Source organism: Azolla caroliniana, unplaced genomic scaffold, assembly GCF_043228905.1.
Source record: "Azolla caroliniana isolate FFs.n. ecotype wild unplaced genomic scaffold, voAzoCaro1.0.p SCAF_11, whole genome shotgun sequence".
Classification (NCBI taxonomy): domain Eukaryota; kingdom Viridiplantae; phylum Streptophyta; class Polypodiopsida; order Salviniales; family Salviniaceae; genus Azolla; species Azolla caroliniana.
In genome coordinates this window covers 16023678-16036078 of record NW_028230446.1, presented here as the reverse complement: position 1 = coordinate 16036078, position 12401 = coordinate 16023678, and the positions used below count along the sequence as shown (strand labels likewise).

Genomic DNA, 12401 nt, shown 5'->3' with positions numbered 1-12401 from the left:
TTACTGCACTTCGAGGACTTTGGTGGGTCGTGGCCAATCTTGAACTGCTTTTACCTTGGCCGGATCCATCTTGAGCCCTTCTCTTCCTATTCGAAATCCTAAGAATTCAAGCTCCTCCATAGCGAACTCACACTTCTCAGGTTTTGCGTATAACTGATGCTCCCGTAATCGTTGCAGCACATTGGTGACATGTTGTTTATGTTCCTCAAAAGTCTTACTGAAAATTAACAAATCATCAATGTAAATTATCAAAAATTTATCCAAATAATCCCTAAAAATTTCATTTCCGAGCCTACAGAATGTTCCGGGTGCTCCTGTCAAACCGAAACTCATCACCAGCCATTCAAAACTGCCATATCTCGTCCTAAATGCTGTCTTCTCAATATCCTCCGTAGCTACGCGGATTTGATGATACCCTGATCTGAGATCTATGCGAGAGAAATAACGGGCTCCTTGTAGTTGATCCAAGAGGTCGGAAATCAAAGGTAATGGGTATTTATTTTTTATGGTGATTTTGTTGAGAGACCTGTAATCCATGCACATGCGCAATGTCCCATCCTTCTTTGCAACAAAAATGACGGGCGCACCGTAAGGTGATTGGCTTGGTCTAATGAACCCACATGCTTCTAATTCTTGTAATTGTTGTTTTAGCTCTGCTAATTGAGTAGCATTCATTCGGTAAGGAGCTTTTACAGGTGGTATGCTTCCGGGAATGGTTGGGATTTTATGATCGATTGACCTTTGTGGCGGAAGAGTTTTGGGTAGCTCCGCTGTTAAGACATCCTTGTATTGCTCTAATATTTCCTTCATATTTTCTGCCCTTAGTTCTTCCTTCCTCACTGTTGTTGATGCTTGCAGGGCCGTGCAAAGAAAGAGTTGGCCGCCCTTCTTTAAGACTCGATTTGCCACCTTTCCCGTGCAAAGTTTTGCGGTTACGGTTGTCGCCTTTGCCTTTGCATTTCTCCTATGCATGTTTACAATGATGCCTCCCTTCCCATCTTCATTATCTAGTAACACCTTGTCTACCTTTTTCCCGAATTGGTTGATGACGTACTTATCCACCCATTCTAGCCCTAAGATCACCTCGCACCCATCCATGTCAACCGCTAGAAAAGGTGTTCGCCCCTTCCATTCTCCCGCTTCAATCAAGACATTGGCTGCTAATGAACACTTATTAGTGTATCCCTGTACAAAACTCACAAAGAGGTTGGTTAAAGGTTGCAATTTTAATCCCCACTTCTTCGCGCATTCAGGTGTTATGAAGTTGTGTGTTGCACCGTTGTCTACCATTGCCTCACAACTATGCCCATTAATTTTTACGTTGAGAAAGAGATTACTTGTGTTATTGAGTTTGACTGTGAGACAGGTAGGCCAGGCGGTGGCGGCTCCTGCACGTACAGCGACTTCTTCATCTTCTTCCTCATATTGCGCTGCTATTGCTTGTATGTCTTGCTCGGAACCTTCCTCGAGCTCTGTTAACTCGAGTTGTGAGGTGGCTGCCCGCACCGTGAGTTGCTTCTTTTTTGGACAATTGGATGCCAAGTGAGGGCCTCCACACTCAAAACAGCCTCTTCTAATTAGTGGGGTTCGTTGTGTTGAAGTAGAAATGGGACTCCCCGGCTGTCCTCCTCCTCCCCCGCTATTTGTCCAGCTCGATCTAATTTGATCCCCTCGTGTTGTTCCTCTTCCTATCGAACTAGTGGTAGTCGTCCACCCACGATTGTTGGATGTACTTCCTAGATTGTTGTGGAAAGGTCGGGAGCTCCCTTCTATGTCTCCTATCCTCTCTGCCACCCTCATGGCTTCCTCACAAGTTTGAGGGTTCATCTTTTCTACCTCTATCCTGATCCGAGGCTTCAATCCAACTAGGAACCCGTGGAGTTTGGTTATTTGATGAAGATGCGGCAGCTGCAATGTCACTTGGCGATACCTCTCAATGTACATGGTGAGTTGCCCTTCCCCTTGTCTCAACATCCTCCATTCATCCATGATGCGGAGATGTTCATTTTGTGGTATGAAATAATGACGCAATTCCCGCTTAAACTCTGTCCAAGGCGTGAACTCAAACACGCTTTCCCCCGACATGTACCAATTTTGTGCTGGTCCATCCAAAAAACACGCGGAGACCATCACCCACAAGTCGGGTTCTACTTGACTTTGGACGAGGAATAGTTTGGTTTCTCTTATCCATCTTGTAAGTACCACCGAGTTCCTCTCCCCCATGTACATTTTTGGTTTGATAGGTTTAAATGATCCCAAGTTGTGGCAGCGGTTCTCGGCATTCCCGACTTCCAACCTCTGCACCATCTCCTCCAAACGCCCTGGTCCTCCTTCCGTGGGCCTTCTCCCTTGCGGCCCCGATTCCTCTTCTTCTCTCTCCCATCTTTGATCTTCCATATTGAACCTTCCATTCTCTAATTCGGTGGCCTCTTGGTCTCCTCGATCTAGGGCTATCTCCCCTAATGGAGTGTCTCCTTAGTTCCCCTAGCTCTCCCAAGTTGATCCCTCTTCTTCGCCTTCTTCCCGCCATTGGTTAGATAAAAGAGAGAGAAAAAAAAAAAAAATAGTCTACTATCTTTGTGGTTACCTTGACTCCTCTCGTGGTGTCGTGTGCCACTTCTTCAATCTCTTCTTGCTGGAATGGCTTGCCAATCCTTATCTTGCTCTGATACCAAGTATTAAACCAATGGCACAAAATGAGAGAGAACACTCTTTGTATTCAATAGAAATAAAAAAAGGTAAGTGCGAATTACTAACTAATGACTTGGTACTTCCCCATTGGGAACCCCCCCCCCCTTTTCAAAATCACAACTACTTCTTTAAATAGAACTTATTGGGAGCCCAAACGTTCATGAGATGAAACGTTTGTGCTTCCAAGATTTATTTAAATATTCTACTATTTTCTTTTATGTAATTGTAACGGTTGTAACACATAAACTCTCTTTACACTATAATCTATTAATGAATAATTGTTCTTTTTTAGGTGAAATAAATTTATTTAAATAAATAAATAATTTTTTTATATTTATTTTGCAAAACAAATGGCTTTTTAATATTCTTCGGGCCATTTCGTATTCTTGAATATTGAGAATATTACGCATGGAGAATATCACGAATATCACGCATGTGCCAATCTATGGATGCGGGTATCCGCTAGTAATCATGATAAATGATTTGAAGACTTGGGAAAGTTTAGAAATGGCAAGAAGATGTTTGACCTAATCAATACAATTTTATACTCTATTCCTATTAGTAATGGGGAAGAGGGTGAATGGTTTGGACAAAGTGATGTGTTGAGCGAGCAAGCTCAACCTGATCCGAATCAACATCCAAGAGGATGAGCTAGATCGATATCCAGATGGTATCCGGAAACAACCGGCCGGATCGGGGAGACGGATCGGAGAGCCGGATTCAAGCGGGAACCGAAAGCCTAGTAGTAGCCTAGACTACTAGATAATTATTGTCTCGTAGTTAGTGTCAATCGCACGTACGAATATTGAAGTACCTCTCAGTACTTTTGTCAATCCTTTATGGACTTGTATAAATAGTGTTGTTATAGCACATTGTATGTACAAAGTTACAAAGTGTTTTCATTTTTGAATTTACATTTACATTCTACTCTCTTTGTCTCTCCCGCGTATACTCTCTGTGTATTAAGCTTCTCCATTAAACCTTCATCTTATTCTCTATTGCTACCTGGTTGAGCTAGTTTTGTCTAATGTTTCCGCACATTAACATTGACATGATGATACGGAAAAAATGATCAATGCCAAGGGTCTAGGAAAGAACGGGAAGATCATCCAATTGGGATCAATAAATAAAGGTACAAGTTGGCCCCTGATTAGAATTGTGGCACGAGGTGGCAAGAAATGGAAGGTGAATCCACTAGTCGATGAGGTTGAGGAGGACTGGATCTTGTAGGTGGTTGAAGACAAGCCACTTGAGTGTTTAGAATGGGATCCTACAGAATATAAGTGGAAGGGAGAACAAGATAAATCAATAGGTTTCTTCGAGTACTCGACGCGGTTGGGCAGAAAGTTATGCTTGCATTGTGAGAAGTGCGCCAACAAATGGACCCATGTAGTTGTCGATTTGGTCTTCGTGGATAGAACTAGGAGCAGGATATGGAATTCATCCCTCCCTAACAGGGTCAAAGTGTTTTTCTAGTTAATCACCCATCGGGTTGTTCCAACTGGAGAGTGGCTTGGTAAAAGGGGTGGCATGAGTAGTTGCAAGGCCTACAAAACGAGTTTGGAGGACATCGCACATTGTTTGCGGAGCTGCCCACGAGCCCAAGAAGTTTGGGCGAGGAGCTTAAGAATCTTTCCTCGATGGGGGGTTGATGTTCATGTATCGAGCGCAACTGTCATTTGGTTGGCCATTGAATCGGCTGCGTGGTTTCATGGGTGGAATGGAAATAGTCCTTTAAAGGTGATGCATGGAACTATACAACCTTTAGCGCAAGGAGGTTCATTCTACATACAGGAACAATATGTGGACATTTGGTTATTGGTGGTCGGCCTTACGGTTTGGCAAGTGTGGGTATCTAGGTGCAAGGAGACTTTCTCAAAAAAGCGAACCCCACCGGTTGAGAGTTCAATGATCTAGTTTAATCTTATTTCTACGTTACAAGGAGAGTTTGAAAGCCTTTAGGGGTCCTCAGACACGAGTGAAGAGGCTAGAAGAGCTCGATTCCTTCTAAAATGGAGAGGTTCTCCGATGCTGCGAATGGTGGGTGGCAAAGCAAAGTGGATTTATCAGCCACTACGATGGTTGTTCCCTCCGAGTGTACCTAACATATAGATGGGTGTTGCCACGTGAAGAGATTGGAGGATGTCTATGCTGAATTCGAGTTGTATGAGGCTCACGTGCAGGGTATGCGGCCGAGTAATTCTATGCTCAGCGGATGATGTGGTGATTAGGAGGTTTTTTGTTGATTCCTTTATACATGTTTTCTTTTTCACCATGCAAGTTGGCCTATAAGATATGAGTTGTATATTATCTTATGTACACTGACTTAACTAATGGAAGTAGTTTTTTTTTTGGAAAAATAAATTACACACGGTATTCTCTGTATAAGAAATAGTATTTCCAAATGTGTATAAAAAATATATAAAACCAATGATTAAATAAAACTTAGGTCAATGGAGTTTATATCCTATAAATTTCATGGTTACCTCCTAAGATGATATTGAAGTATGAAATCCTATAGCTTGTATACATGTGTATGAAATACATCAAATTAGCTTGCACGTCATTGAAAATTCATTACACAAAATATGATGTCTACAACACATTGTGATGCATCTCATGTCTTATGCTTCCTAATGTCAAGAATGGAGATTGATATATTCCATAAATCAAAAGATTTAAAAAGACAATTGTGCAATGCTTGTCCTTGGTTTATCCATAAGTCAAAAATTATTATTGTCTAGCTAAACTTGAAGAATTGTGTTTAGGTAGATCGCATATGCGTGGTTTATGTCGTGTCCTGCATATTTGTCAATATTATAGCTAAATATGTAGAAGTATGTGAAAGATAGATAGATTGACATGGATTTGATCGTGCTAATTGTGATCCTTGTACATTCGTGATGCACGTCTATAAATATGTAGAATAATAGCTTGAGCCAAACACCTATAACATTTAACTTTTTGAACATAAATTAGTTATTTCTTAGTTAGAAACTTAGACCACGAAGGTATAGATTTGTTTTATAACAAACTAATAAAACATTGATCCAACACCAATAAACTCAAGACACACCACAACAAAACAAAAGGTAAGATATGTTTTATGTTTTAGTGGTGGGGATTCATTGAGAACAAAAGGTAATCTGGAGGATTTTACCAATAGTAGTAAACTCTACACATACCTCAAGGGAAGAGAAACCGAGAAAAGAAGAATACATGGATGATGGTTCTCATTGAATTTATTATCCTCCAAATTCACATTCACATATCATTATCCTCCAAGCCTAATTATACACATACATTTATGGAATTTCTCAATAATTCAATTCCTCATGAGGTATGAACAAATTCAAGTGTCTAGCTAAGTATTTTTCAAACTAAGCTTCTTAACCATGTACATAGGTGGGGACATTACTATCATTGTTTGTAAAACTAAAATCTCCTTTTCTTTCTTTCTTTCTTTCTTTCTTTCTTTTCTTCTACTATTCATCCCCTTCAATTTATGCATCCTCTCTCCTTATCCAAGCTTTTGTGGCTAACAAAATCACACGAGAGACAAAGTGGCCCACAAAAAGCTTGTTTGTATATGTATGTATGAATGCCATATGGGGAAGTTTTAAGTTTTTTATTAGGGCAAGTTGTCATGGATGACCTATGAGATAGAATCACATCCAAAAAGTGAGACTATCATATAGGATAGTATCTTCCTCGAAAACATCTAGCAAACTTATTAATGTGGAATGTGATCTAGCTGTCTCAACACAAATTCAAAGATGGGGAACCCTCACGTCCATTGGAAGAGACCATGGTAATCAACTTGTACTTGCCTTCTCCATAACACACTAATGCCTAAATAGAGGCAAGTGAGCTCCATAAAATAGAAAAAGAAATGAAGGACCCAAGCTTCAAAAGATACCCAAAGACCACCTCAAGAGAACTAATAAAAGGTGCCGGTAAGAAGTGTCAAAGGTTTTGAGACTATACTTCTCAAGCAAAGTAGCTTCAAATGAGATGTGGCACCTCCTCATGGGGCTTCGTGGTAGGTCATCAATATGACAACCGTTCCTACCGTTTTTCCGTTTCTCGAGAAAGTGATCAAGAAGTTGTGACATATTAGTTTCCCGGTCTAGAAGAAATACCTCTCCAGAGATGTTTCATGAACTACGCAACCATAGGGGGAAGGCAAGAATGATTTGGTACTTTAGCTATACGGGAAAAAGAAAACATCGCCATAGTATTAGGGTAGGGCGTACAAACTTTTGACAAGGTTAAACAAAAGAATGGTTTGGAGAAAAAGTGCAATTTGCACGTTTAAGCTTTATTGAATAAGAAGGCTTTAAACCCAATGAGAATCAAAGAAGTGTGATATATACATACCATGTCCATAGTACATACATATATGCGTGGGTAGATATAGATGGTGGGGGGGGGGGGGGGGGGGCAATGGCTTGCCTCTAGGGTGTGAAAGGGCACCCACCCCGCACATATCATGGTCCGGACATCACTTCGTTAGGTTAGTCGGACGGGCGGGCGGTCGGGCGGGCGGTACGCTTGAGAAATAAGCGGATGCCGCGTTCGAGAAGGGTGGACATGCAATCCGAGTGGCAGGTCATGCCGGCGGCACCGGAGAACGTGGCGTAGTCCTCAATGTCCGAGACCGAGTCGGACACACGGAGGAGGAGCAGGCCGAACTTGTGCCGCCGGAACACTTCTTCGAAGATCTGCGGGTGGCTCTCGGTGAGAACAACCGCCGCCTCCACCGCGTTCCGCCGGAGGGCTGGGAGCTTCGCCACGGGCTGGCCCAAGTTGTTGTCCAGCACCCCCACCAGCTTCCTCACCACCGCCTCTGCTCTTATCCCCTGCTCCTGCTCCTCCTCCTCCTCCATTAAACCTCTCATGTCCTTCACCTTCCCTGCTACCTTCGCCAGGAGCCCCATCGCCGCCACCTGTGCCCTCCCCCCTCTCTCCACCATGATCTTCATCGCCTTCTTCGCGCACTCCTCCGCTATCTCCTCCCTCCACAATTCCTTCCCGTACGCGCAGAAGCTCCTCAGTATGTTCATGGCTATGTCGCCTACATCCCAATCTGAGACCATCCCCAGGAGAGCCTCCACCACCGGGATCCCACCTCCTCCTCCACCTGATTCCTCCTCCCCCTCCTCCTCCACCTCCTCTGGCGACACCACCGCCCAATCTTCCATCACTCTCAGCCTCGCCATTCTCGCACAGTTGACCTCGCTCTTCAGTGCTAGCAAAGCTAGGGCTTCCCCGGCCTTCTGCGCGACCTGGATATGGGTGGAATCTCCTCCCGCGCTCCCCCTTTCCCTGTGCTTGAGGAGCAGGGCCAGCAGGCAGCGGATGAGCCCGCCCGTCCTCCCGATCGTCCCTCGGACATCGTCGTCCATGGCCAGGCTCGACAGGATGTCGATGGAGCAGAGCTGCAGCACCACGTGCGACTCCCCGAACTGCACGATTCTCTTCAGACTCGACACCGTGAACACGATCCTCGCGATGTCCTGCCTCAGCGTCCTCCCTGCGCTGCCGGGCGTGGCCGCCAGCAGATTGAGGAGCTCCAACGATTTCCTGACCTGCAGGAACTTCAGGTCCTGTTCTTCTTCCACGTTGCACATCCTGGCTTCGGAGACGTGGATGAACGTCACCAGGCGGGTGAGGAGGCCCCGGGTAGCCCCGATCCGCAGGCTGTTGAGGGGGTCCTTGGCCAGGTTCTTGAGGATCCGCAGGCCCACGATGCGGATGGAGATGACCTTGTGCTCCACCATGGACGGATCCTGCGATGTATGGCTGCCGATCAGTGGCCGCCCCAGTGTCGCAGGCGTCATCGCCATCGTGGTCGTGGCGGCCTGCATCTCGTCCTTGTCGTCGTCGGAGATGAGGAGGCTGAAGATGCCTTCGATGGAGCCAGACACAGAGGCGACCCGGATGCTGTACCTGTTGGATTTGACGAGGGTGCACAGGAGCTCCGCCGCCATCATCCGGATGGTGTACGCCTGCGGATTCTTCCAGGTCACCATCTCCAGGAGCCTCTCCACGGCCCCTTGCTTGATCCCAATGCTCCGCAGGGTGTCGTCTTCCCCACCAGAGTCGACCTGCACCCGCCTGGAGTAGGTAAGCAGCACCCTCAGCCCGCCGAGCTGCTCGTTGAGCTGATCCGATTGCAGCCAAGACAGGGCATAGTCCACCATATCCATCTTCAGGCCCTCGAAGATGCTCTCGTTCAGGCATTTGCTGTAGACCTCGTAGAAGAAACGGCGCGTGGTTCCCAGGTCCTCCTGTTGGAGCCCCAATTTGCGGTTCACACGATCCAGCAGGTTCTTGTAAGAGATCTTGATCTCCCAGTATGTCCTCTCCAGCAGGAAGATGAATGCCTCAAAAGCCGCTAGACTGTAGAAGATGAAGAGCGCCGACGTGTGGTTGTCCTCCGTCCCGTCTTCCTTCTCGTTGGGCCGAGTGAACCTGCGGGTGCAGAGACGGTACACCGACAGAGCGATGGCGGTGACCGCGGTGATCACCTGCATCCAGTACAGCATTCGGCTCACGTCCGACGCCTGAGTCTGAATCCATGGCACTATGGGAACACTCGAAGTCGACCACGTCCTCTTCAACTTCGAATGCGCCTGGCCCAAATCGGTTAACAATGCATCGAAGCCGTCATTCGGAGTGGTAGGAGTATTGTTGATGGCTTCGGGATGCCGCTGGGCAGGGCCACTTGATATGGGTTGATTCGGGTTCTGCCGTCCCATCGTCAAGCTCGAGAACACCTTCGACCCCGTCTCGTACGCCCTCGAGAACAGGCTCCCCGAGCTGTTGCTCCCATCCTGGTGCTGCCACTCCAGCTCGTGGCTCCGGCTGAAGATGCGCGCGCCCTCGATCACTAGGATGACCGTCACAAACCAGAAGTCGATCTCCTTCATTGTGATTGCGAACCCGCCCAAGAGCACGACCGTGGCCCACACGAACGCCAGGGTGCCCAAGTTGCTCGCAATCTTCTCGAGGACCGCCAGCCGCATGGCGAAGAGGGTGAGCTCCTTCTCGGGTGCCGCTTCGGCCGGCCTCTCGGCCGAAGTCTGGCCGGGGTCGAGCCGAGAGGCACCACCGGTGGCAGAGGTGGGTGTAGGTTGGTAATTCGCGGCGCCATTCATGGGGGAGGGGCTCGTGGCCGGAGGAGGAGGCGGTGGCGGACGAGGACTATAGCGAGCGCGGAGGTTTCCACCAGTATATGGTGCGAACGGGGAAAGGCGAACGGGAAGCACGGCTTTCATTGTATGCAGCCGAGAATTGGCAGTGGCCGGAGCAGAACGATGAGGAAGTGAGGCCGAGGCCGAGGCCGAGGAGGATGGTTGGATGACAATGTCAATGGAGAGGGGCATGGTGGATGGTGGCCTTGCAATGGAAGAAGAGGACGAAGAAGCTCTTCCATTGTCCTCACTCTCCTTCTTCTCCAAGGCCATAATTCTTCTTCTCTAACCTGCCAATGAAGTAAAAAAGGAGAGAAGAGAAAGTATTAGGATATAAAGATATGCATGTGTATAATGTATGCATGTATATATATATATATATATATTATGTATGTATGAATGAATGAATGTATGTGTTGTGAGCATGTCTGTATGTATGGATGGATGCATAAGTTGACATTTTCTCTTGTTCCAGCACGTGCTCTTTCAAAGGTAGAGAATCCATCGTGACACACCCCCACCCCACCGGGCCACCATCATGTTCCAAACAATTAGAAGAGGAGGAGGAGGATATGTTGGATGATCAATGCATTCTGGCACGTATTCCACTTCGAAAGGCAAAAAGCTTTTTAATTTCGTTGCGTAGCCCGCCATCCAACACCAATAAGATTCTATATCTAAGTATTGGCGGCTTTGCCTCGTTTAATACTCGCAAAATACAGTAGGATCATGTGGTTATCGTGGTTATCGTTGTAAAAAAGCTTTTGGTTTCCAACTTTGAAAAGTTGAAGTATCACGAGACAATCATTTCATTCGAGACCATCACAGTGACAAACTATACAAAATTCTCATGTGTCAAAGCATTGAGGATTGACCTTGCATTTGGGATCATGACAATGACTTAAGAGTAGAAATTCTTGATGCGTTCCGAGTGTTAAGGATGGACCTTGGATTTGGGATAAAGACAATGACAAACCATTTAAATTATCTTCATGGGTTCCATTCTTAAGATTAGTCTAGTTGCATTTAAAACATCGTGATTCGTTACAATGATATGTAGTATGATTTCTTCATCTAGTTTTTGAGTTTCATATTATGCTTGAGTGTGGTGTTAACATTAGATGTGGCATGCACATTGATAGTGAAAAGTTATTCATGTTCTTTCCGTTCTCTTGGATAGAGTGTTAATGTTGCATCTTGCATGCACATTAATAGTGCACAACAATAGTCATGACCAATTTTATAGTTGCCATTAAGTTAACCACAAAGATGTTGGAAGATGAGGAGACATAAAGACAACTCATCCAAGGAGGTTGTGCCCACAAAACCACCCATGGTGGGAATTGTCAAGTTAATTTTCCTTTTTTCATGCACACGTTGTTTGGTACTCCATGGAGAGCATACAAGAACCCATTTCTCATACTCCAATTCTTCCATGAACCTTATCACCTAGGGTAGTTAAACATCAATTTATATGAAAGGCAGGGTAAAGCACTATGTGGTTGTCCACTTGGCCAAAAACCCATTGATAGGGTGACAAATTTCCCAATTAAAGATGCCCAAAGACATAACAACCCATATGGCTTTAGCAATTTGACCAGGGATATGCACATGGCATCTTCCTTGACCACTCTTTGTAAAAGGAAAATGCATCCCATTCCGAAAGGTTTGCGTCGTTTTAAAAATGCCCAAAGGTGCAACATAACAACCAAATATAGCTTTAGTAATTTGAAGTAAGGGATGTGTGGCCTAGCATCCTCCTTAATTGCTTTGCATAGAAAGAAAATATATCCCATTGCGAAAGTTTTGCATCATTTTAGAACTACTGGTAAAGGTATTTTGCCCACCATTGTTTCCCAAAGAAACACTTCCGCATGGCATGGAAGATAAGATTATCATCTCACCTCCAACACATACTGCAAAGAGATGTTGTTGGTGTGCACACCACAGTGACCTATTTCTATCAAATAACCAAGCTTTCCATTGTTTGTTTGCCACTACTTCCATGATTTGTTGAAGTGGTATTAAATAACATTTTGTGTGATTACCTACTAAGCCATGAGTCAACATAGAATTGAATTTGGGCTTGAGATAAAAAAATTCTATCCCACTCCAAGTGGCATGGGTGCAAGTACCTCTTGATAAATAAATTTAGAGGTTGTTAGTTGACAATTCTCAAACTTCATTACCAAGAGACCACCAAGTACTAAACCCTGTCAATTTTTGAGCATTTACATATCAACCTAGCATTGTTGACAACTTGCCATGATGAAGCTATGATCCAAATCAGTAGGTTTGATTCACCTAAGTGGTTAGAGATGTATATATGGTTTCATGGAGAGTCAATCAATCAAGTGATTTCTTTGTTCATGGTTGCAATGTCAAAAAAATAAAAATCCATAATAAATATGATTTCTAAAGTCACTTTGTATTGAGTAGCAAATAACCATGCATAAGATTTCCAACATACAAATATTTATGATTTATCCAAGATTTTACTTGATATCTAGT

At 44.9% G+C, this 12401-nt stretch overlaps 1 protein-coding gene across 1 annotated transcript; it reads right to left on the bottom strand.

The window, feature by feature from the left end:
- On the bottom strand, window positions 1–2085 carry LOC147858033 (uncharacterized). The gene has a single exon (XM_087327579.1). The coding sequence runs from the start codon at window positions 2083–2085 to the stop codon at window positions 1–3; it is 2085 nt and encodes a 694-aa protein (XP_087183705.1).
- Window positions 2086–12401: the final 10316 nt, after the last annotated feature.